The 25,506-nt window shown below is 41.7% G+C and overlaps 1 protein-coding gene across 1 annotated transcript in view; it reads right to left on the reverse strand.

The window, feature by feature from the left end:
* Nucleotides 1-2,319: 2,319 nt before the first annotated feature.
* The window catches only part of col27a1a (collagen, type XXVII, alpha 1a), a 68,444-nt gene continuing 45,257 nt past the window's right edge, over nucleotides 2,320-25,506 (reverse strand). Inside the window, exons 17-61 of the mRNA XM_080047318.1 lie at nucleotides 24,013-24,066; nucleotides 23,520-23,573; nucleotides 23,133-23,186; nucleotides 22,993-23,046; nucleotides 22,415-22,468; nucleotides 22,228-22,272; nucleotides 19,684-19,737; nucleotides 19,521-19,565; nucleotides 19,373-19,426; nucleotides 19,218-19,271; nucleotides 17,606-17,659; nucleotides 16,781-16,834; nucleotides 13,226-13,279; nucleotides 12,910-12,954; nucleotides 12,013-12,057; nucleotides 11,675-11,728; nucleotides 10,122-10,175; nucleotides 9,664-9,717; nucleotides 9,511-9,564; nucleotides 9,365-9,418; nucleotides 9,115-9,222; nucleotides 8,935-8,988; nucleotides 8,722-8,829; nucleotides 8,550-8,603; nucleotides 8,408-8,461; nucleotides 8,165-8,221; nucleotides 8,001-8,054; nucleotides 7,852-7,905; nucleotides 7,719-7,772; nucleotides 7,187-7,240; nucleotides 6,957-7,064; nucleotides 6,389-6,496; nucleotides 6,087-6,194; nucleotides 5,894-5,947; nucleotides 4,939-5,001; nucleotides 4,792-4,845; nucleotides 4,661-4,696; nucleotides 4,507-4,524; nucleotides 4,343-4,378; nucleotides 4,212-4,238; nucleotides 4,037-4,087; nucleotides 3,777-3,945; nucleotides 3,575-3,684; nucleotides 3,233-3,451; nucleotides 2,320-2,660 (exon numbers count right to left, since the gene is read on the reverse strand). Of these exons, the coding sequence (XP_079903444.1) occupies nucleotides 2,514-2,660; nucleotides 3,233-3,451; nucleotides 3,575-3,684; nucleotides 3,777-3,945; nucleotides 4,037-4,087; nucleotides 4,212-4,238; nucleotides 4,343-4,378; nucleotides 4,507-4,524; nucleotides 4,661-4,696; nucleotides 4,792-4,845; nucleotides 4,939-5,001; nucleotides 5,894-5,947; nucleotides 6,087-6,194; nucleotides 6,389-6,496; nucleotides 6,957-7,064; nucleotides 7,187-7,240; nucleotides 7,719-7,772; nucleotides 7,852-7,905; nucleotides 8,001-8,054; nucleotides 8,165-8,221; nucleotides 8,408-8,461; nucleotides 8,550-8,603; nucleotides 8,722-8,829; nucleotides 8,935-8,988; nucleotides 9,115-9,222; nucleotides 9,365-9,418; nucleotides 9,511-9,564; nucleotides 9,664-9,717; nucleotides 10,122-10,175; nucleotides 11,675-11,728; nucleotides 12,013-12,057; nucleotides 12,910-12,954; nucleotides 13,226-13,279; nucleotides 16,781-16,834; nucleotides 17,606-17,659; nucleotides 19,218-19,271; nucleotides 19,373-19,426; nucleotides 19,521-19,565; nucleotides 19,684-19,737; nucleotides 22,228-22,272; nucleotides 22,415-22,468; nucleotides 22,993-23,046; nucleotides 23,133-23,186; nucleotides 23,520-23,573; nucleotides 24,013-24,066 (3,003 nt within the window). The 3' untranslated portion in view covers nucleotides 2,320-2,513. The remainder of the gene's footprint in view (nucleotides 2,661-3,232; nucleotides 3,452-3,574; nucleotides 3,685-3,776; nucleotides 3,946-4,036; nucleotides 4,088-4,211; nucleotides 4,239-4,342; nucleotides 4,379-4,506; nucleotides 4,525-4,660; nucleotides 4,697-4,791; nucleotides 4,846-4,938; nucleotides 5,002-5,893; nucleotides 5,948-6,086; nucleotides 6,195-6,388; nucleotides 6,497-6,956; nucleotides 7,065-7,186; nucleotides 7,241-7,718; nucleotides 7,773-7,851; nucleotides 7,906-8,000; nucleotides 8,055-8,164; nucleotides 8,222-8,407; nucleotides 8,462-8,549; nucleotides 8,604-8,721; nucleotides 8,830-8,934; nucleotides 8,989-9,114; nucleotides 9,223-9,364; nucleotides 9,419-9,510; nucleotides 9,565-9,663; nucleotides 9,718-10,121; nucleotides 10,176-11,674; nucleotides 11,729-12,012; nucleotides 12,058-12,909; nucleotides 12,955-13,225; nucleotides 13,280-16,780; nucleotides 16,835-17,605; nucleotides 17,660-19,217; nucleotides 19,272-19,372; nucleotides 19,427-19,520; nucleotides 19,566-19,683; nucleotides 19,738-22,227; nucleotides 22,273-22,414; nucleotides 22,469-22,992; nucleotides 23,047-23,132; nucleotides 23,187-23,519; nucleotides 23,574-24,012; nucleotides 24,067-25,506) is intronic.

Below are 25,506 nucleotides of genomic sequence, written 5' to 3' on the forward strand. Positions count from 1 at the left end.
GACATTTTTAAAGTACCTTAAGGAACTGATTGGATTCGGAAAATTCAAGTTAATATCCTTGCATCGTTCTTTATCTGTCTTCAAATACTTGTGTAAGTGAAAAGCAATATTCTTTACAAAAGTAAAAATCCACACACAAATTGAAAGTATTTATTGAACAAATGGACACTGAACAATGAATAAACAGTAGACAGATAAAGGATGGTGGCACCGGGTATGTTCTAATTCAGAGTGTAATGACTGACTGTATTTGGTTGATATTTGTAAAGGCAAGAGAAAATCTTTGCTCCAAGGCATGTGTAAAAATGTGAGGTATTCTTAGCTGTTTTTAATGTCTACAACAGATTTACAAAAAAGAAGAAACATTTTTTCACATATTTGCATAATTATTTTAAAACACAAGTTATAGTATAGCACAGAGTCCTGGTACAGTACATGGTTGACTAGCATAGAGGACAAAAGACAACAGAAAGCAAAATGACAAAAAAAAATGAAATAAAAAAATAAAAGATAATCAACATTGCAATAAATTTGTTCTCTGGAGCCCCAAATTTACAAATAAAAAAATCTATAAACTCCAAGACCAGTTGGGCAAACTGATATATAAAGTTGTCGGAGAGAGAAGTATTGCTTCAACCAACAGAAATTTGCTCAGCCGGCAACCACGTTAACTACATTAAATAACATTAAATTATCAAGAGGGGGTCCACTGTATACAGCAAGGTTTGCACAATTATACACACATTGTGTCCAGCTACAACAAAATAACCTTTTTGTTTAATTAAAACTATCTCCACTAGTTGTGTTTCTAAAAGATATTACATACACCTGTTGGGGGGAGGGGGGGGGGGCCTTTGTACAGAGAAAACGAAAAGACTTTATTCAAAAAAAATACTTCAAACCCTGTGATTTAGACTGCATACAGAAGAGAAAATGTTGAGTTTTCCAAGATATGTCTAAAATATTTTCAATCGGAATTAGCATCTTTGTAAAAATGCAGTATTGAACAAAAAACAGTTTTGAATAAACGACAGATGGTTGACTACGTATGTATTAGATGGGATAATACCACTATAGTGCATTATGGAAGCTATCGCAATATATTATGTGGATTTAAAAAAAAAAAAAATCATCCAAGCAAGCATGCACTATGAACATCAGAATTTTTAGCAAAGTGGTGTAATTACAGCACTATGGTTAGCACCTTAGATAATTCACTTAGCACCATGCGTTAGAGAGAGGATGGCATAAAAGATGGGGTTTTTATTTTGATTCATGGACCCACTTCCCCTCTCTCCTGTGGCTCAGTTCTCCTCTAAGGAATGCCTGTACCTGCAGTCTGTCTACTGTTAGGTGGGGTAGAAGGTAGGGACTCCGGGTCCCAGGTTGCGCTTAGTAAATATTTAATAACTTTTACCCTCCTACGTTTTTATCATAAGTGAGTAACTGAGACGCCTGATTTCACACTCCACAGTTAACACAGAGAAATTCATAAAAACACTATTGAGAACTAGAGCTCCATACGCTATTATATCTTTTTACTCCCACCTTTAATCTCACAGATATTCTCCCTTATCATCAGTGGCATCTGGTTCAATAATGTACGAGTTATAAGTATAGCAATAAGTATTTAATACACTGAGTCTCCGTGTGGACAGCTTGTGTGCATCTGGATTTGGAGCAACTAGTCAATACAGATGTGATATCTGCTCAATTATCTAAGCAAAAAAGAGCCTGCCTCTGGATTAATTCACGCGGGGCAAGATCACGAGGAGACGAGCACCAAAGGCAAATCAAAAAATGGCACCTCTGAAAAACAAAAAAAATCCTTCCATATAAGTTTAAAATATCAAATTATCTTCTCATTTTCTATTGCACTTGAAGATTATTTCTTTACATAAAGATATTCATGTATAAAACTTAATAATAAGAATACATTTATATATATGTACATTTAACTGATCCCAATTACTTTAACTCTTCTCTTCTAACAGAATTGAATTCCTGGTATTTTCATAAAAATAGTACACACAGTATACAGACTGCATAGAGCTAAAAAATAAGTTAATATAATGTCCGCTGATTAACTTGGCCTTGGTCTCCCTTATCTCTTTAGCATTGTTCCAGAGAGATTGTGTGGCATAGAGCCTTCCTTTTTCTCCAAGAGGGCGCACATGTGGAGATCCTTCTCGAAGAGCTTGAAGGAGCCTTTGCCGTACGGAGACGCTTTTAGTGCAAGAACTCCCCTGCTCCACCTCAGCTCTTCTTTGGCCCCCCCTCCCTACCCACAACCCCCAGCTCCCCTCGCTTCCTCCCTCTGTGTCTGCAGTCCAATGGGAGTTTGGCAGAGTGAAGCAGGATCTGTTTGGAGGGAGGCTTGGTTTTGCTTTGCCGTTGATTGGAGGAGACCGCTCCGATCTCCACGCCTGCACCTACACCTGCACGAGGGTGTCACTTAACAGGGGGTGGATGATCCGTCCCCTCTGGGCCTCAAAGGGCTTAAGCTGCAGCCCTCACAGGAAGCATACAGGACCTACTTCTAGATGGTAATGGGAGCCAGGAGAAGCATCGGGGAGGTTGTAGATGTCGATCACAGGGAGCAGGGTCGGGTCCAGAGAGTGGATCACAAAATGGGTCAGGTGCCAGCGGCCATCTTTGATCTGAAACCCAGATACACAATTTTTATTTGGTCTAAAACATGAAGGTCAATAAGTTTGAAAGTGTAAAAGTCAAGAATGTAGGGGTGTCTTCGAAAGTCGACTATCCGACGATTCGATGGAAGGAGACCGAATTGACTGCCAATCTCACAGTCCAACAGTAACAAAATGTGGTTATGAAACAAGGATCATTCTATTCCGGCTATATGGGGGTGATAAATGTCTGATTTTACATGGAATTGGTTTGGTTTCTCCAAATAAATAAGGATAAATAGCCTATTGTGGTATAAATATTAGCCTATTAATATCACTGTTAATAAAAATTTTAAAATAACCCACATACTTTTAATCAATCTCCTTAGTGTCGTGAATGGGAGACTTAGTCGCAATAAAATACATTCTTATGCCTAATTGGGCGTTTCAGCCCCATTGTCAGGTGCCAATGTTGCAAATGAGAATTTGGATCAATGAGCAGAAAAAACAACATGATTCGATGATTACTTTGTAAATTCGTATTCCTACAAGAATGATGTCAACTAAAGGACGCAAAGCCAATAACATCACGTTGGTCTTACCCAGCAGGAGTCTTCTATGACTTCTGGCTCCAGCTCTCCTCCGGCCTCAAACACCTCCCCGGTCCAGGCCTTGAACCTGACCGAGGCCTGGGCAGAGAGCTGGTGCTCCCCTGACCTCCACACAGACACGTTCAGACAGTGGATGGTGATGTGCTGCACCGCCTCAGAGCTCAGCAGGTGGAGGAAGTTCATCTGGACACGGCCCACGCTGACTGTTGGCTGCTCAAACGGGCAGAACAGGAGCCGCTTTACAAGTCGTCTGGCATGTGCTCATGTGTGTAACATTTTACCATCCTTTTTTATAGTTTAATGTTATAGACTTTTGCTTTGTGTCTGAAATACCTTGGATACTGTTATTGGTTTGATGCAAGTCTGGCCACCTCCGGTAAAGTTGCAGGAGACTTCGATTGTGTCCGACGAGCAGCCCAGGTTGGGGTCGATCCAATAAGTGCCTGACAATACCAACACATTTGGGATAATAAGCTTATTGAAACAAACACAATGCACTCCTTCTGTGTCCTAAACATATCACACACGTCCTCACCATCGTTTAACTTCTGTTCACAGCTGTGGAGGTCACTGCAGATGCGGGCTGGGTTGTCCCGATTGCCCAGTGGGTTCTTCAGGCTCTGGATCAGGTTACTGAGGTAGTGGAGGGTCTTAAAGATCTCTGCGCCCTGGTCCAGCATCGGGAGGTCCATCACTGGCTTATTCTGTAAAGGACAATATAGGCAAAAGATGAGCGTTTGCAGTTACGCTAAAAAGGCAAAACAATACAGATAAATGTTGTCGCGCTCCACTCACCTCAGACCTGAGTGGGGTGTGTGAATCCATGAACAAAACACCATCTTCCCTCTGCAACAAAATAACATCTTATTTAATCAGTGCTTTAGGATTAGCTTTCCTGATAACACGTTACAGTATAATTGAACTACTTTAAGTCTTATAGGACGTTATGAAATTTGCAAACATGACTTACGAAAGACAGAGGGATACTCGGGGGACCCTGAGAAGACAAAATAATTATTTAGACAATGAATCATGCAATAGTAATCTGACTAACAAAACCTTTATAGGTTTTGGTTAAACTCATAAAGGTGGAAAACTTACTGGACGTCCAGGGGGTCCACGAGGTCCGGGATTTCCCTATTAAAATGAAAAAATGACATTCCGTATGAGGTTTTATGTTGTCATTTAAGTGTTCACAGTAAAATTTTAATTACTTGTAACAACAGAAAAGAAAGAAAATAAGGACGATAGTAATGCAAACATACCTTTGGGCCTTGAAATCCCTGTTCAGGGAGAGAAAAGACAGAAATTCAGCCTGGGTATTTGTCATCAAATCTGCTTTTCATACAGCAGGCAATGTAAACAAAGAGCAAAAAACTGAAAGAAATTGATGTGGTAAGAGAAGTCAAGGAGACTCACGGTCTCTCCACGATTGCCCTTGTCTCCTCTAGGACCCTGTAAACAGATATCATGTATGTCTCGGTCAGATGTATGAAGATTCACAGCAAGGAGAAATGTTACAGCATATCTCAAATCCCTATTATACATACTGCGCTTCCAGTGGGACCAATAATTCCAATAGGGCCAATAACTCCTCCTCTGCCCTGATGGAGAGAGACAGTTGAGAAATAAAGAATGAAGCAAGAGGTTTGGTGCATTTCATCAGTGTAATGTAGCTGTAGTTAAAGGCTAGTTACCATTTCGCCCAGTGGCCCCTTCGGTCCCCGCGTGCCCTTCGGCCCAAAGTCTCCTGGAGGCCCCTGGAACCAGCAGTGACAAATTAGGACTTTATACAACACCCTCACACACTCTGTACACCTGTTTTAAAACTGTAATACTTGATGTCATGTATTTTATTCAAACTCAGGTTCCTGGTCTCTAACTATATCAACGTCTCATCACGGAACATCTGACAGCCACAAACTGTTACCACATTGAAGGCAGTGTTTCCAGCTGTCCCGAGAGATTCTGGCTTTGGGTTCTATGTAGTGATTTTAATACAATAGATTTTTTTTCTTTTTTTTTTACTGCAGCTTAACTACACACAGTCTTAAGTTTTTTTATGGTACATGATGGAAACTTTCCATCGCGCTAGCAGTTGGTTTAAATCCTTCACAACTACATACCGGGTATTATGGGACTGTTCCAGAAAGGAGCAACACAAACAGATCATATAGGCAAGATGTTAGAAGGAATTTGGTTGACTATACTTCGATGTGTGCTGTTTGTAAATGGAATCTGGGGATTGGAGTAACCGGTGCAATCATCTCGAGACACTTGGGGACAATATGCTGAATCGTCAATGATTCCTACCCAAATACAGTAGTTATAGATGAGTTCATTTTAGTTTTATTTGATGTATGTGTACACTCGTTATACACACCAGTGTCCAATAAAACACAACAACACTTCTTTTTTTTGTTGGGAAGACCAGTGCTTGGAGACAAATCTACATCCAGTAAAGACACCTATTTAAAAACAACTCTGTCACCTCCGCAGACTGAGTTCTACCTGTTTAAAGGTGAGGATTTAAGATCAAAATACAGGCTGCTTTGTGATGGCAGTGTGGGTGGTTGAGTTGAGTCCTGACATGTCTGTGGCTAATGTGGAATCAGACGGACAATGTTTGCTGCCGTTCGGTGCTGAACATACCCTCGGTCCAAAAGCTCCCAGAATTCCTGGAAATCCCGGTCCTCCTGGGTCACCCTGCAGAAGAATTTTAGTCACACAGTCAGAAACACAAACATACAAAATGTCATGATTGTCATATTGTTTTGAGGTCGGTTGGTAAGACACTGCCTGTATGACATATGTTTAAGTGTTTGTATCTTGGGATGGAACTCACAAGTTGGCCTTTAGTTCCTTGGTCTCCTTGTAGCCCTGGAAGGCCCATTCCACCCCTGAAGCCTTTTTTCCCTGGTGGTCCACTCACGCCTTTAAGACCCCGCTCACCCTGAATGGATGAAAAAAAAATTATCAAATGACTATGTGTTGTATCACTCATGCTAGAAGGCCATACCTATATATTTAGCCTCGCTTGGTATCTTACATTAAATATCTCGCTCACTCACTAGCATGTCATTACAGTTATTCTACTCTTTTCATGCATTGTTGACCTAAATGCATTATGCTACATTTGCTTCTTACCTTTGGACCAAAGCCCCCCTGATCCCCCGGAAGTCCTGGAACGCCAGTTTTACCACGTGAGCCAGGTTTGCCAGTTAGACCAAACTCCCCATCGTCACCTTGCTCACCCTAAGATACACATTATGAAAAAATTAAAAAAGATCATAATTTTATTCACAATGATGTAACAATCCATTTTATCTTGACAGGACCTAAAGATGGTCGTTATAAACTGGATTATCTACCTGGCACTTTTCCCCAGAGCTCTTTCTCTTGGGGAACTCTACATAAGCTTTGTTCTATCACAGCTCTCGGGTCAAAATGTCAACTTTTAACACACGCGATCTAATTTTTTTAATAGGAAACCGTTAACTTAGCTAATTACATTCATGGTTCCCAAAGGATAAACCATTTAGAGCTTAATGACCCCATTGCCTTTACTCTAGCTAGCACCATCCTCAGAACGAACCTGGCATTGTATTTGCCCCACTGCAACATAATTACTATTTAATCCTCTAGTGTGCAAAGCTGTAGACTCTTGTGAAAATATAAGGTTAATTCATGAAGAAGAGATGTTGTGTGGTCTCACCGGCATGCCTCTACTGCCATCTTTTCCTGGGCCTCCGTCAGACCCGGGCACGCCCTCCTGTCCCTCTCGACCAACAACACCTCTGGGACCAGCAAGACCACCTGCACCCTATGGAGATGAGAGGATTTATCAGAAATATCCCATCTGGGTTAATCTATTCATGACATGATTTGCTTATGCTTAATTCCCAAGTATAGTGCAGTCAAAATGTGGGGGGAATCAGGCCTTACCTCTAATCCTCTGGTTCCTTTTTGTCCTTGCTGACCCTTTTTTCCCGTTTGACCCTTGAGAGGTGAAAAAAAAATGCATTTATGAATTTCACTGTTTCACATCTGCTGGTCATTGCTTGTCACTGTCATTGACCTATAGTAGCATTTAGCCAAGTATTAGTGATCAACATGGTAGTTCTTTCTCTAGGCAAAAAATAGAAAAGAGAATGACAGCACTTTTTACTGGATGATGCTACTGTAGCTATATTTCTTACGTTGCTAGAGAACTGCTGATGTTGTTGCAACCCTTATTATTACTGATAAAACATGTCAATCCAATAGGTCAAATAAAGCTCTTTTAACATGCTGTATCCAACGCTCTCACAAAAGGCTGAAAAGTAGGGGCAGCCAAGAGTTTGAACACAAGCTATTTCAATACTGACAACAAATAATAGTGAAGATCAAGCTAGAACTCTTCAAGCATGCACGCATAGGCACGATCACTCTCTACCACAAACAAAACACACACACATATGTTTTTTGACATCCTTACTTGACTTCCTTTGGCCCCTTTTGGTCCTTGTTGTCCGAGAGGTCCGGGATGTCCCTGAAATTGTCAGTGATGTTAGTGAGAGGATGTAGAGAACAGAACACTGTACGCAAAAAAAAAAAGTTTGGACACTTACAGGTAGTCCAGGAGCTCCAGATCTGCCTCTCCCTCCATCCACACCAACTTGACCCTGAGAAAGAATTTACAGAATATATAAACCTCATAAACCCAAAATACAGTAGTAGGTCATGTTAAGGAAAGATCAGCCAGAGTGAAGGTACATACTTTGTATCCCGGATCTCCTGATTCCCCTCTCTCTCCTCTGTCACCTGGAGTGCCCTAATGAAACAACCAATGCATGAGTTAACAGCAAATGATTTGATGTCTGCAATCATACAGCAGAGAAATAGTAGAAGGAGGGAGGAAAGTAAGTCAGTTGTGGGACTTACTATGTCACCTGGAGGACCAGCAGGACCTTCAACCTTCCCATCGTCCCCCTGCTCGCCCTGAAAAGAAGAATAGTGAACATTGAGATGTTTTTTTTATGGCTCGCAGATGATCAATTACATTTATCTAACTTTTGAAACGTCTCTTTAAAAGTTTCACATGTTGGTAAAATAACCAACTGGGATTCTGAAGACAACGAGGAAGAATAAAAGATTGTTATTACACGTAACTTAAATGAGGTGTACCTTTTCACCTTTTGGTCCAGGAGGCCCTATGGGGCCCTGTGATCCCTGATGGCCCTGCAGAGACAGACACAGGAGATTATGTTATGTGAAACCACAACAGGCTCTTTAAATGTTTAATTTACTCCTAATAAGGGAATCTTACCTCATAACCTGCAATACCAGGTTCCCCCTGTAGACCCATTCGACCAGGAGCTCCCTATGGAAAACAATGTTGCCTTCAGTCAAACTTTAGAACATTACATGTATTGAAAAAAAATTGTGATTTAAAAAACAAATGAATGATAAATATCTATGTCATTACTGTTCCACTTTACCACGTGTCCAATGGTTCCTCTAGACCCCTTCTGCCCATCAAAACCAGGCGGTCCAGTCTTCCCCACCGGCCCTGTCTCCCCGAGGTGACCTAGAGGACCCTTAGCACCCTGAACACACACACAAAGGATAAGCTACAGAATACCTGACCACACAGCATGTCTATGTTCTTGTATGCGAAGGATGAAATGGTCATCAACACAATGTCAAAATACCTTTGACCCCAGTTTGCCTCTTTCCCCAATTTTGCCAGATTTCCCTTCTTGACCCTTTAGAGAGGAAACAAAATGAAGAAGAAACAGTTGAATGTGGGGTTTTGGAGACACTGTGAAAGTAACCGTGCAAAGACAATCTTTATGTATGAATTTGACCAATAAAAAGATAGAACCACTTACTCTGACACCAGTCATTCCAGTCATTCCAAGTGGCCCCTCCTTTCCCTTTAGCCCGGTTTCACCTTTTTCTCCTTGGTCGCCCTCCTGACCCATGTCGCCTTTTTCACCCTGAGAATATTCACAAAAAAAACATGACTCTATTTGGGTTTCCTTACCTGAATCAGCAATGAAGATATTCCTAGTGCGGTATATACTGTAAGGCTGCGATTTGAAGCTGGTTTCAAGGCTGTTTTGGGGAAAAAATTATCACCTTGGTTCCGTCGGGACCAGCTGCACCGCCTTCTCCCTCCAGGCCTGGCTCTCCCTGTTATCACACACATAGAAATATTGATGAAGTGGACAGCTCTAGCTGTTAGGAATGCATACTGTATGATGGTTGAATGCTGATAAACGTACCCGCTGTCCTATTAGTCCCTGCTCTCCGATGTTGCCAGCAGATCCAATGGCTCCCTGACACACAGAGAAACATACACATGTGTATCAGTTGACAGAAAAATATTCAATAATATTCAAAAATAGGTAAAAAACATCATCAGTATATCGTCTCACCTTCTCCCCTGACTCGCCCGGCAGTCCTGGTTCCCCCACCTTGCCTGGAGGACCCTTTGTGAATACGCAGAGGGGTCGAGAAAGGGAAATTGTTACATGATTTTGGACTTGAAAATGACAGGCTAATTACGTCTCTGGCATAAGATAGAAACAATATGTCATGGGCGAGCTCCATTACGTGTCACAGGAAAGAAGACACCTTTTTTAAGTAGCTTATTATAGTTTAATTGGGCAGATTACTTCAATCAGAAGAGTATTATCTCTTTGCCGGGGAAGGTTAAACAACACATGCTGCATATTTCATCAATTAGTCTTCATATTAACCTTTGAGTGAGTGCGTGGATGAACACCAGTGACCTAATCCATGAGGATGCATGTGTATGCTTGAGTGTGTGTGTGTGCGTGCGTGCGTGCATGTGTGTGTGCGTGTGTGTTTGTATCTTTGCAAAATCTCTCACCTTTTGGCCCATTTCCCCCAACAGTCCCACAGTCCCTGTTGGCCCAGGTGGTCCCTGTAGATGACAACACAAACACTTGAATCAGACTAGAAACTAGAAACCAGGGATATTTTACGCAAATTGGCATCATATCTAATTTGATAATCTCAAAAAAGTAGTGGTTGATTGTGGATAAATGGCAGATAGATCAGTCGACCATGTGTGCACAGTTTGGATCCGGATGACCAACTTATCACTAATTATGCTTCAATGAACGTTGACGCCTCGTCACGAACACTACTTGATCCAAAGTGCATAGGAATAATGTTTGCAATAATTGACTTGCATCCGTGTGGTCTTTCATTCATGTCGCTGGTTATGAGCCCAGAGAAGAAAGAGTAATTGGTGAAAGCAAATGTGCAGCACGAGAGATAAGTCAATGGAGAAAGATCAGGTAAGGTTTTTAAATAATGTTTTTTTTAAATAATGTATATAAGGGAGAATGAATATTTATTAATAGTCGCTGGAAAACGTAACTTCGTCCCCCGCACCGCGGTTGAATCTTAACCACAATAGCTTGTCTAAAGGAAAACTAAAGTGTCCACAAACGGTCAATAAGTTGGTGTAGTTTCTATCGCTTGTGGTCAACATTATCATGCAATTGTATATATAACCCTTCAAGATGTTCATAACAGTACCACAAACCAAAATAAATCTGAAATTCGGTCTCCCAATAAAAATACTTGTAAATGTCTTTACTACTGTTAATTCAAACAGTCAGAGACACAGAGTAGCGCCTCGAGACAGCAAAGGCTAGCGATCTATGATTTGTCTAATAGAAAACAGGAGAATATTCAGCCCGTGACTAATTCATACCAATGAAAACAAACAAGGAGTGGGTGTCTGTCTGGTGAACTTAATTCAGCTTGAAGGACACTCTCATTCTGTTCTGCCTCCATTAGTGTGCGTCAAAATATAACCACAAGAAGGCCATCAAATCATTTTACTTAAGATTTTATCCATCACAGCAATAATCATCACATATAGCCCCCCCCCCCCCCCCCCCCCGAAAAGCAACCTATTCAGTAGTTCACTCTCCTGCCACTGCAAAACAGATGTGTAAGGGAATGAGACAACTTCCCTGGCTGACCTTAGAGGAAACGTTTAATACAGGCAAATATATTCTTAATAACTACTCAAATATGTCTCGTAAACGTCCACCTGGCTGTGATATTTGGGAAGCTATAACCGGGCCGGGGCTGAGGGGACCAGGGCGCTGTTTGTTGCCAAAGAGAATTTACTAATAAAACTGGGTTGTAAGTAGTGGTTATGAAAAAAATGGAAAGGAAAGGTTTTGATGGGCCAGAGTAGAAATTGTGTGAAAGATTAAGCCTCAACAAAGACAACAGAAGAAGAGTGAGAGAGAGAGAGAGAGAGAGAGAGAGAGAGAGAGAGAGAGAGAGAGAGAGAGAGAGAGGGGAAAAGACTGAGACAGTATCAAGATATGTGCAGGAGAGGTGAAAAGAGGAGGATATTCAAAATGAAAAGACGGAAAGATGGTTGGAGTGTCATACCGGCAGGCCTGGTATTCCCTTGTCCCCTGGAGGTCCTGAGAACCCTTGGATGCCCTGAACACAGAAAGGTAAGTGAGTTCAAAATACATGTAGGTTCCCAAACATCTTCTTACACTCATAAAACACTACATACATGTATGTTTTCACTGTGATATAACAACCAAATAGAGCTCAAATAACGGAATGAAATACTACAGTTTGCATAAACAATAAAGCAATTGAACACTAAATACAGTGTTAACATATAGGCTTGACATGTTGGGGGTCTCAAGAGTAATATATATATATATATATGTGTACATTTAATATATGTGTATGTATGAGCATAGTGAACTCACAGGAAAACCTTTAGGCCCAGTTTCCCCCGACTCTCCGATCTTCCCCTGTAGGGACAACATGAAAAGAAGAAGATGTTAAGACAGGATGAACAAAATAAGGCTTCATTAGCACCTGCAATGTTTACAACATAAGAGTTCCCTACTGCAATTGAAAGAAGAGTACATTAATGAAAAGGTGCAGATTTACTGAAGCTTCATTGCCTTACTGCAGACACATTCTGCATCTAAAAACACTGTATTTCATTTAATGAAAATAATACATATGAATAATATCTGACTATTGAAGAGTGTTATACAAATAAAGGTTATTATCATTTTCACACACAAAACAAAAAAGGCAAAGACTTGACGTATTCACTGTTTTTACTGAGCAATGGCAAGTTTATTAGTTTGACAAGCCACTGTAACTTAAATGTGTTTGTATTTACAGTCTTTTCCCTTGTTGTGGTCATTCCATGTCTCTCTCCATCTCTTTCTATTTGCCCCAAGTGTATCGCATTGCCCCCTGCTACATTAGGTTTACAATCCTTCCTTTACAGAAAAAGCATTACTACTTTCAGGGAAACTGTAAATGCCAAAATACGTTTCAGAAGCGGAGTTAAATCGCGGGCTGAGTAAACACGCTCAAATCAAACCAACGAGCCGTGCGAATAACTTTGGATTCGACCACGGTGCGTGTAAATCTGTCGCACAGTTTGTAGAAACCTCCCACGGATAGTTCTCTCCTTTCAGAGTAATATTTTGTATCTGACTGCACTGCGGGCCCTCCACTCTGCTGCTATCATGTCAGTCTTTCTAAATCATTAAGATGCCTCACGCTCTCCAGAGGACCATAAGCACCGAAAAATGTACAAGAGGAAGGAGCAGGAAAAGTGTAAAAGTACCCCAGTGCTTTACCTGTGGTCCAGGGAAACCCATTTTTCCTGGAGGACCTTCAAAACCCTGTAAAGAGAAGGGAAGGGTGAGAGATAGCCGTGTGTTACATCCTTGTATATAAATTCCCCTGCCTTCTGAGAGGATGTGCAACTTGCTATTTTTGGTCCATTTCCCCCCTCTTTAGAATCCATTATCTATGCAGGAGGATTTTTTTATTAAATGCCAATGTATGGTCATTACTCTTGTGTCTGCACAGTTCGACTCTGTCTTTGTTGCCAGTTTCATATATCAGCAAGTAAACTCCAATAAATACACAAAATAAAGTGGGATTTCTTACCGCCTTGCCCTCTAACCCCATCTCTCCGGTCGGACCATCAGGCCCTATCGCTCCCTGAAAGAACAAGACAGCTGTCACTTCACCAACAGAGGTCACTGTAACACAGCCAGACAGCCACAAACACACCGTAAACAAACATCTGTCAAGTGCACTGATGCCCAATCTTGTCATAGGCAGCGAGAGGGTCAATGCGCCAGAATACTAGACCTTTTCAGGATAGAAAAAATAAGTATTTATCAGTGTGTGTGTGTGTGTGTGTGTGTGTGTGTGTGTGTGTGTGTGAGCGTGTGTTTGTGTGCATATGTGCATAGAGGTTACAGTGTAAAAACAGCAGCCAGGTCTCTCCATAGGGGTGGGAGGGGGGGGGGGAAGCACACATGGCAGGGAAAGTTACCTGTCTATGATATGTCTCACTTTTTTAATACTAGAATAGAATCAGGCCAGGCGCACACATATACTGTACATACTGTTAACACTTATAAAAAAGAAAAGAAAACACACACTGTCAGAGCCGTCTGACTGTTTATATTGCATTGGTGCAAGTGTCAAACACAATCAATCCAAAGAGCTTAAATACATGCTAGTCCAGTGAGCAGTGATAACAAATGGAAGCCGGGCAGTGGACCAATACAGTCCATCTGCTCTGCACCTGCACCTGCACAGATTCTCTCATCCACACTGCCAAAGATGCTGTGGGATATCTTCATTGGCTGATAATGTCATACTTCACAGGTCAATAGAAGTTTACGGTAGTTATAAATGATGTGCATTTCTTGTGATTATTAATTATTTTGAACGGGAAACTGAATGTAACATGACACAGCCTGACTAGTTTATGACAGCAGGGGTTTGGCCCGTGGAGAACGCTGAGAAGTGCTATAAGCCTATTATACATAAAGCTGGACATGCAGCGCTCATTAACATTCCTGTCTAGGGGTACCTGCTACCCACTGCTTGCGTTCACATAGCCGGATTAGCCGATAATGTATAGGGGTAAAAATATCTCACCCCGCCAGGACCTCGGAAAAACACACCCACTAAAAAATTGCGCTTCAGAGTTAATTCATTACACCGATTGTACATTCATTGGAAACAAATGTGTCTGGTCCCTTTTAAAACAAAGGCAGAGAAGTAAGACCGGCAGCTTGATTTCCAAAACAATCAAAAAAACATCTATTTAACTGACCGCCACCGACTTGCCTGAGGAGGGAGGGGACGATGAGGTCAATATGCTAGTCAATATGGGAAAAATTAGCCAAGAGATTTGTAGGTCAGACATCATGAGGGGGCTATTAGATACGAGGCACGATTAGTGAGTTCTGGGATCCCTAGTGGCATGTCCTCCACATCATTTGACTCCACGAGTTCAAACAGGCTTCCTACCATGCAAATTAAACATTCAACACAGCAGAACAGAGGGACGATTGTAGAACTAAAGGCTTCCAAGCTGCTCCGATGCCAACATGCAGCTCTATCTCCATTTCCATGTTATTAGAAAAACAGCGCAGTGCCAATGTTTTCCTGAGAGCGAGGTCCAGATGTTACATCGCTGTCAACTTCGGGGCAATTGTGCCTCAAGCCAAGTAGCTAACATCTAAAAGACATGTGGTGCTGTAAAGTCCGTGAAAAGTTGAATATGGTTTCATTTAGCTCCAAGATGTTTTATTCGGGGATTAAAATCGCCTTGTGAATGACACAATCAAAAGGTCCTCGTTTTTTTTTTGTTCTATCGAAAGAGACGTCAAAACAAACTGTTGGCCTTGAATTTTCAGTACTTTGGTTTGACGACCTCTCAGTGAGCGGATTAGCTTTTTGGAATAGATGAATAGAGGATATATATCAAAGCATAAATTCTAAAAGCTTTTGCATTCCTTGCGGAGAAAGAGCTTGCGTGGGGTTGGAGAGTGGGAGTTACTACTGCACGTTGCACACATTTACGTCTGTGAGAGAGCCACCTCTGTGTCTTTCTTGCCTGGCCACACTCAGGTTTCTAAGCTTGGACTTTCCAACATACTGTAGGTGGTCATGGGGCAGCGGGCAGGTTTACTGGCAGTGCACGCTGCTGACACTAGAATACTAGGATTAATTGAAAACACAGCTTGAGACGGGAGAGTGTTGTCCAGACCAACCACAGTGAGGCCCACCTCCCATGGCTAGAGAAGCTCGGTGCTATTTCATCCCATCATCTCCAGCTGGCTCACTGGACCACAGTGATGAAAGACAAATCTTTTAGAAAAAACGTTTGAAAAAAAGATCGGCAACAGCATCTGAAGTCTACAAGAGAGCAAATAGAGGACACTGAACAACTAACAAAAAGCTGAGGTAACTTTAATTATTGTCATCAATTAGTAACAATTGCCTCTGTAGCTCCTGGGAGTCCACACTAATACCCCCCAGTGAGCAATCATTTATTTGCAGTCACAAAAGTGTAATGTGTCTTGATGACTTTTAGCTAGCTAAAATTCCAGCTGTTATCATCTTATTTTTGTTTTTCTCACAAATGACTCGGGAGCAGAATAAGATTACACTTTTAGGGGGGCGCTGGTGGTGTAGTGGTTAGAGCTTCCACGAGTTCGAACCGGCCCGTGGTCGTTCTCTGCATGCAATTCCCCTCTCAGTCCCATTTCATCTCTGTCCCTCCACAATAATAATAATGCTAATAAAGCATAAAAATGCCAAAAAAAAAATCACTTTTACTGATAATACGTACATACATTTTCAAATCTCAGGTGATTACTGGCATCTGTATGCACAGTGTATTCCTTCTCTCTTATAGTTAGGCTCTCTAGTTATTTTGCATACACTGTATGGTGACTTTTTTTGTGTTCCCATGGCAACCTTTTAAAGGGAGATTAAGGGAGAACATAAAACCCATACTTAAATGATTCAGCGGTTACAGAAAGCTGATATGTTGTTCATTGTGAATGTTTTCAATGAGTGGGAAACCTTATGCTAACCCAAAATGATTGAGTAACTTTAAAAAGCTAAAGCTAAAGCTAAAACAGGCCTTTGCTAATTCTCTGGTAAATCGTGTTTCCCCAGTTTACTATACCATCTGCAAAGCAACCTCCAGAAAAGCCACACAAACCACGATAAATTGTCATGTAGCTGGATTGGCGGCAGGCCAATCCAAGTCACTGTTCAATTTGTATGGAATAATTTAAAAAAAGCCTGTGTGTTTTACATCACTGGGTCTACTCCAGCAGCTATAATGAGCACTGACTACTGAGAAGAATGAAACAGACCCAGGCTTATGACACTTAACCCAGAAAAGTGTGTTGTGCAGGTCCATGAAACACACATGACCTCAGTTCAATATCACTTCATTATGTTCACCCACACCCACACACACACACACACACACACACACACACACACACACACACAAAGCACACACGCAGGTTGTTACAGCGTATACAAAAACAACAAAGCCATGTGTATGCGGACATGTTATAACCTTTTATTAAGAGTGGGAACTACAGTATGATACACTGCAGAAAACACCAGTCAACGGCTAAGCTTAAAAAACAACAGGTGTTAGAACTTCAGACTTACCCGTAAGCCTTTGGTTCCTCTAGTACCGGCTGGCCCGGACGCTCCAGCAGGGCCCTGACGGACAAAGAGAAAAAAGGGGGGATAAAGATGAAGAAAGGAAAGGAAAAAAAATAACAAAATAAAGGTTTACAGTGACAGAGTGCAGAGCCCCCAGGTTGTTGACCCTGGGGAGGGGGGGTAGCATGACCTCGGGAACACACTATGGGTTTTGTTGTTAGATCCGTCACTCACACCAATTAAAAGGGCCGGCGCTGGATTCCCGTCCTGCTGCACCCCACAGTCCCGTATTTATGTTTGTTTTGGTGGCTCAGTGGCCCCCACCGTCAACCAGTTCTCAGCCCCCCATCCGCGCTCAGTCAAACCGGGCCGTAGCAAGGACACACAGTAAGGGGAAACGGAGGGCACGGGGCAGCTTCTAATTGGTTATAGGTGTTGGGCTTTTGACTGACAGGTGAGTAATGCAGCTCCGGCGGGAGGCTGCCAGCTCTCATCATGCTCAGAGCAACCTTTCGCTGCAGACTGTGCGTCATTAACGTTGCATACAACTACATAGTCATCCACGACTGTTCTAAAAAAATGCCTTTTTTTTGTACACAGATACAAAGACGTCTTTGTTCGTCTGTTGGCCTCCTAGCTATTATTTTGTCTCAGTTTCGACGGTTTCTGAAATAGTTACAAATGCAACTCTAAGCCAAGAGTAGGAAAGACAAAAAACCTGATGATGATAACCATACAGCTCATCGACTAAACACTTTCATCTGCAAAATGTATCGAGAGAAAAGAAGAGAGAAGGGGCAAAAGTGAGCGAAAAGAGTGGTGACTTACTGGTCTTCCTAGTGGTCCTGTAGGCCCGGCCTGACCTGGTGTCCCTGTGTGACCCTGTCATATGGACAAAGAAACAAAGAAACAAAAAGCATTGATTACAACTGGCACAAATCTGGGTATTATTCCAACAATAAGCCTCTAAAACTTACTTCAAAATGGCAGAATTGAAATCAAATGTTTTACATAGTAGCCTAAGGTTTCAATTAACATGACTGTATTAGCGTTAAAAGACACATGCTCACTCTAACTTGATTTGTTCTAATCGCTTAATTCTACCTGCACACACACAGTTTGCACTCTTTTGAGGTAGCAAATTGAATTTCAGTCACACACACACACACACACACACACACACTGTGCTCTGCGCAATGGAAAGCACATCTACTGTAACGATAAGAGACAAGGGGGAAAAGGAGAGCCCGAGGAGATGATTTTATGTTTGAAGAACATACTGCTTTTGGCTGCATTTCATTCTCCTTTTTATTAGAGCCCGTTTTGTGGCCGGGCCATTTATGAAAAGCACAACTATGTAATGGGGAGTGCTTTCAGTCAGAACGCTACGATCAGCTGAGTGCAATAAAAATCTATCCAATATGCAAACCTAAAGCACAGTAGGCAGCTGTGATCTCATGCATCCACAGGAATAAATCATAAATGCCTGCGGAGTGAGCTCTCTCTCCTTTAGCGACTATAGATGCCCGCCGGTCAGCTCCCTTTTCTCTGTATGATGCAGTCTTTTCCAGAAGGTCTGTTTCTGTTTTGCAGCTGTGCAGAGCGGGACAACAGAGAGCTTCCTCATAAGTGTGGGAGTGAGTGGGTATGTGTGTGTGTGTGTGTGTGGTTAAGTCCCCTGGAGAAATCCAACTGGCATGGAGCATTCTCTCTGTTTTCAGCAAGAATGATGACTACATTCTTATCCCCCTCCATCCAGTCAATAACAGTACACATTAGACGGTCCACCATCAGATAAGGACACTACATGACAAAGAAGCTTGCTTACTCTGTTTTGAAAGAGCAACGCAAGGTGAATGACAACAGCATAGTGTGGTCCATGAAACACGAGATCTCTGGGGGCCACTCAGCTGTCCTGCAGACTTAAAACCCACCGTGGATGGATGTCTTAAATTGCGTCACCAATCTTTGATCTTTTCTTTATTTCTTTTTTTGAGCAAATCCCGGTAGCTTTCTTTTGTTTCAGAAGATGCGAAGTCAGCACTTTCTGTGGCCAGTAAATCCCCTCACAGCTATAACACATTGGTATTGATCCATGGGAACTATCTCCTCCTTCCCTTTTTAAAACCGATGTTACGGCTTTTTCCAGCTGAAGTCCTATCCGGCCTTCCTGCCAAAACCACTGCTTAAGAAAACTCGTCCATGGTGGTGGTGATGTGCCTCCTTTACCCTTTGGCATATTCTTGTGGTATTATTGAACTAATCCCCACTCATCTGGATATTCCCATGGGAATACCACACACAGTTTAGTTTAAGAGGACCACTTCTTGGGATTTGCTTAACCCAGGAAAAAATCACATCTAAGCTATTCCATTTAAACACTCTCAAATGTTGAAAAGTCGCCCTCTAGACTTTTGTCTCGTTGGTTACTTCTTCTTACCGTCGATCCCTTTTCTCCAGCTGGTCCGGGAAGGCCCATCTCTCCTCTGTCCCCCTTTACATAAACAAACAAGCACAACAATGTGTTATTCAAAGGTCCCAAGTGGGAACACCGAGAACAATAGGTTTATGAGGAAAAACTAAAAGTTATTGTACCTTCTCTCCTGCCAGTCCTGCCTCTCCCACAGGTCCGATGAAACCCAACAAACCCTGAAATGCAGAGACTCAATGTTGGATGGATGAATGGATAGACATTTTGGGGGGGGGGGGTAAAATGGAAGTGGCTATGTCATGGGTTTCTTACTTTTTCACCCATGGTCCCCACTATTCCTGTGATACCGGGCTCTCCCTGCAGAGACAATACATTACATTAAGTAATTTGCTTGCAATAAATATATATACGCATTTCTTATGTTTTCAGAAAAAGAAAATCATATAGTGTAGGTGTATGCATTGACTTGATTCACCTTTAGTCCCTCAGGCCCAATCATCCCAGGAAATCCTTTTCTGCCCATTCTACCCTACAAAACCGACAAGATATAGAATAATGAATGGTGATTTACAGTTGTACTCTTGCCAGTGAACGCATCACGGACATTGATGACAAATATTCTCAGTGGATATAAAGGCTCTGCTTCCTATATGAGATGACAGATTGAAGAGTGAGCTGGGGGAAAGTATAGTCCGCAGCTGTTGCCGCACACTCACTGTACAGTACATGCAGACGAAAATATGCAATGGCGTGTACAGGTAAAGCTGACATTTTGGCAGGCTGCGAAAGTGTTCAATGACAGCGATGTGCCTCTTGCACAGATAGTAAATCCAGGGGGGTTAAGAGGGAGGGTTAAGTGCTCTTTTACCAGCTATAATAACTCCGGGTCACAATTTTTCGAAGCCAAACTCCTTAAGACTTGAGTGACTCAACAATTCCAAAGTTTGACTCCAGAGCAAAAGGTTGGAAGGTTTCATGAGACAGTATACGGGCTGACACTGTATTTCTTGCACAGTAAAAGCAGTTACATGAGAATGAATACGAGCTGTCGCGGATTAATGTGTTCTTATCACCTAATTTAGATTGACCGTATTAACCGAGGAAAGAGAGGAATTTGTAGTGAAAGACCAGAGAGAGAGAGAGAGAGATAGAGAGAGAGAGAGAGAGAGACAGACAGAGAGATGGATGAGATGGATGAGGAGCAATGTTGCCATGTCAGCTTTTTATAAGCAACTTTGGGCTTGTTGCAGGTTGCGATTATTGTGGCTTGTTTCTAAAGTGCAGTCGCTTATTTGGGCTTGCTGCCCATGCATTAAAAAAAGGTTAAGTTTCGTATTATCTTTTCTTTTTATTTTACTACTTTTAAGTTATACATTTTTTTTACAAAGGAGACGTGTTTCTCCTTTCGTACAATTAATATGATATAGGAACTTAAAGTATTTATCAAAAAATATGAGAGATTTCAGAAGTAAGAATGTAACGTGGTTGATGAAGTGGATTTGATGAAATTCCCTTAGTATTACTGTAGACATGGACATGAGGAACTTTATTATAGGATGTGCATAACATGGATGTATAGGCTATTTGCAATAATTGAGAAATGGTTGCTTCGTTTGGGTTTGTTTTTATAGGCTTGTTTATTTTGCGTGATCTGGCAACACTGATGAGGAGCTACTGATGAGAAGGTGTGGGGAGATGATATGGAAGACAGTGGTAAAGACAGGGAAGCTAAAATACAGCTGGACGAGAAGACGGACGAGGTGGAGCAGTAGGAGGACCGGAGATCAATCACAGCTCCTGAAGGAGTCATACACATACACTGTTTCCCGCTCAGATGGAGGAGAACGTGTGTGTGTGTGTGTGTGTGTGTGTGTGTGTGTGTGTGTGTGTGTGTGTGTGTGTGTGTGTGTGTGTGTGTGTGTGTGTGTGTGTGTGTGTGTGTGTGTTGGGTGTGTGTGTGTGTGTGTGTGTGTGTGTGTAGGGGGGGGCAGAGAATGAAATGAGTGAGTGAGGATGGGAGTATGGAAGAATTAAAATATAAAGTGATGAAGAAAAATAAATTGCAATTGGGATAATGAAAAAAAAGGTAAAAAGTTAGAATAGTGCACGTTTCTAATTTAAATTATCACTTTTCTTTGTCATTCAGTGAAACATTTGTGAAAAAATAAATATATAAAAAAAATCCTATTTTCAGCAGCGGCCCATTAACATCCAAAGCTTTATGGCAGCTATAAATTTGCCAACCTATAAAAAAAGGTGATGGCAGTTATCACCCCCTGGTGGCAGAGCATGTGGATTGCACTCCAGTCCTTTCATTGAGAGAGAGCACTATTGTCCAGAGACCAGACGTAACAACCTCCATAAAACTCCAACCAAACATATTTACACCTTCTCTCCAAAGCAAACCAAGAAAAGTAAACCATTGGCATGACCTACTTTAGCACCTTAAATAAATTTCAGATTAAGTCTCAATGTTGCATAACAAGCGTTGGGATTTTTTTGTTCTCTCATGTTGAGTTACATGATTAGGCTTTCACAGCAGACTAGGTAGCTAACACGGTAAGACCACAAACAGATTTAGCTTCACACTGTACTTGGGTTTGAATTGACAGTGATATTCCTATTTCTATCCATTTCTCTCTCTCTCTCTCTCTCTCTCTCTCTCTCTCTCTCTCTCTCTCTCTCTCTCTCTCTCTCTTGGAATCATTTACCACAGTCTTACAAAGAATATAGAGGGAAACCCATGATGGTTTGATTGACCTGCATTGGTTAAATAAAAAATAAAGATAAAGTAAGCATTACATGAGTGTGCACACACACACACACACACACACACACACACACACACACGCACGCACGCACGCACGCACGCACGCACGCACACACAAACTCAATGTGTCTCTGAATTACTGAACCAACATCCTTTTTTTCAAATGTACTATATGGGTATCAGTGACCCTTGTTATCAGCTCTCTGTTCTTCCTCTACCAGCAGCCAGGTGTTTATCTAATAACCTCACCTCCAGTCCTGTTGGGCCTGGTGGTCCGATCGGCCCCTCGTCTCCCTGGGAACAGACGATATTGATCTTAGCATGAATTATGTATGGGGACATAAAGCTGTCCCTCAGTAGAGAAGCCATGCGCCATAAAACTTTTAATGCCTTTGGCGAGCTTTGGGAGTCGTTGTGATGTGTCTGGCGGTCTTACCTCCAAGCCAGGCACCCCGCGTGGACCAGGTAAACCCCTGACCCCCAGCTTTCCCTGCATGGGTAAAAATAATTCATATTAATGCTTATGAAGGTAATTGTAATATTTACACATGTGTTTTTAGCCATGAATGATTTGGCTCTAGGGAAGGTAATGCCAGTCATTCTATCCACCACTTTGGTCTGGACAGAAATACTGTATCTCAACATCTTTAAGATGAATCACCAGGACTTTCTGTACAGACATTCACAGTCCCCAGAAGACGAAACCTAGTAACTTTGCTGACTTGCTGAATTTTCTATTTGTTTGATACTTCGCTTTATTACCAAATACCTGCAAAACCAGTTACATTGCCACTGGCCTCAGCTGTTTTTTGGGTTTAGTGCCAATTAGCTGATGTTAGCAGGCGAGCAAATCAAGATAAGATGGTGAATTGGGTAAACATTATACCTGCTAAATATAAGCATGTTAGCCTTGTCATTGTGAGCACAATGACATTAGCATTTAGCAAAACTTCACAGGTATTCTACCATAACTGGTTGATAAGACTATTCAGACAAGATGGCCTTTTCCCTCACCTTTATTCCTTCAAGCCCGTTATCTCCCGGTGGTCCCATGTCACCAGGGAAACCCTGTGATGATCAATAATAAATAATATTTGAAAAATTATATATATCTCTGAAATAGAGATTCACAAATTTAGTGCAGGAATACAAACCTCTGGGCCTGGCGGTCCAGATGTACCATCAGGGCCTTTCTCTCCTGTCTTGCCCTGTGACAAAGACAAATGAGAGCATGAGAAATAGCAGGGGAAATATGCTTGTTAGCTTTCTGGCAGAGACATAGATGAGATCTATATTGGCCAATAGAACTATAGAATTGCAGGACTAGGCTAATAGTTAAACCTTGTTTCCAGTCTTTATGCAAAGCTAAGCTAACTGGCTGATGGCTGTAGCCTTATATTGAATAGACAGATTTATATATGAGTGTTGTCAACGTAAGAAGACAAATTTTCCAAAATGTCAAACCTAATCCTTTGGATGAAAGTATTAAGTCCACATGTTAGGGTTTCAATGTTTTTCTCGTTTGTAAAGCCAGAACTAACCTGTGGTCCTGGTTTCCCACGGATGCCTGGTAAACCTGGAGCCCCCTGGATGCCCTGTCCAACGCAAACACAACACACAGAAACTAAAGACAGACCGTCAAACCGCATTCAGAAGCAAAAAAAAAACTAAAAAACAGAGGGCCTGATTTCTTTTCTCGGGGAAGCAGACATTGGACATGCATGACTCGGCTCAGTTTTTTTCTGTTATCTCTTGGGACTACTCTATGATACTTAAAGGCTTAGATTTTGCTTACACACATATGGACAAATGAAGAGGGGTTTACATAAGAATTTCCATAACCTGGACAGCACACATCTGGCTAAGTCATTTTGCAGGCAACAAAAGGCTCTGTAACTTAGGATGTGTGTGTTGGAAGCAGTGTGTGAGGCAGAGGTTGATGAGGGGAAAGAATAATTGCAGGGGGTAGAGGGGGTGTTAGATGATGTGTGAACATTTGTCACATGTTCATATGTGCAGTGGTGGGCGATCTACCTTGTCTCCCATGTATCCGATCTCCCCTTGCTCTCCAGGGATCCCGAGTTCACCCTGACGCCGGAAGATGGAAGGTATGGACAGGAAGAAAGAGAAAAATGAAGAACATTAGGGGGAAAGGTATTTATACATCGTCATTCACAATTAGCTTTTTTTCCTAACAGACAATACTAATTAGCCGGTAAGTTCTAAAAACTCACTCGTGACACTCTAGTTCAGTGCGTTAGCCAAGTTCTCCATGTGGTGTCAATGTGTCTTATGAAAGACATCGATAGCAATTACACCATACTGTAGTGTACACCCACATGTCTTAGCGAATCCAGTGTTCAACTGATTAGTGATCACAGACAACTCATTTTTGAAGAAGTTTTCCTTACAAATATAAAGTGAGAAGTAGGCTATAATATTGAGTCACTAGAAGCTCATCTAACTAAAGTGATGCAGTCATGTTTTATTCAACTACGGCACATCAGTACGAGGTTTTTCTGCCGTTTGCAAATCTGCAAAAGGTCATTTCTGTTCTTATCTCATCTATGAGGCTTAATTATTACAATGCACATGTTTTTTTAGGGGGAGAAAGATGAACTGACTGCAGCTAGAGCAGAACAGTTTTAAGATGTTCCTGCTGGTCTAAGTGATTTAATCTATGAGTTTGAACATTTTCTTATTCCTCATATTCTGTTTCAAAGCCCTTCAGGCAGTTCCCCAATACTGTGGTCAAGGTTGAATGGGCCTTCTCTGTGCATGCCCCTGAGCTGTCCATCCCCACGCCTGAGGTTTTCTGAGACAAGCGAAATCACTGTGTTCCTATTTCAAATCTTCTCTTCCGATCTTCTACTATTTTTCCGTGTCCTCGTTGGAAATTTTTGGAGTGTCAGATGAGAAGAGCGATACCACTCCGATGTCTGGACAGATGGTGTGGAGCCACAGGCAGTAACCAGTTAGTTAGCTTAGCTTAGCCTCAAGTCTGGAAACAGGGAGATAAAGGGGCATGGCTCTCTATCCAAAGGTAAGAGATAATCAGCCAACGAGTCCCTTTTAAGCTCATTACGTAAAACTGTATATATTGTATATCTATAAACAGATATAAACATAACTTTTAGACGGAGCCAGGCTAGCTTTTTCTTTATGCTAACTTGGTCTCCTGGTTCCAGCTTCATACTGAAGGAACAGATATGAGTGACGTATCTTCCAAAAATCTTCAACTATTTTATTCAACAGACAGACTTGCTTGCCTAAAATTTAAGTGGAGTAGGCCTAGGTGTACTATCCTTTAACATTCCGCACAATGAATATCATAGAAATGACATAGGAAGGAATCATACTAGTGGAAAACAGAGTAACCCGTTGTGTTGCTCGTGTTTGACGAGTAACAAATATCAACAAAAGTTTGTAGGCTATTGCCGTGATTAAAGGTGGGACCTTTTAAAAAGCATGCTCCACAGGTTGGACAGACATGGTTACAGTTGGATGCAAAGGAGTACATATACATTA

The sequence above is a fragment of the Ammodytes marinus genome, assembly GCF_949987685.1.
Source record: "Ammodytes marinus genome assembly, chromosome: 18".
NCBI lineage: Eukaryota > Metazoa > Chordata > Actinopteri > Uranoscopiformes > Ammodytidae > Ammodytes > Ammodytes marinus.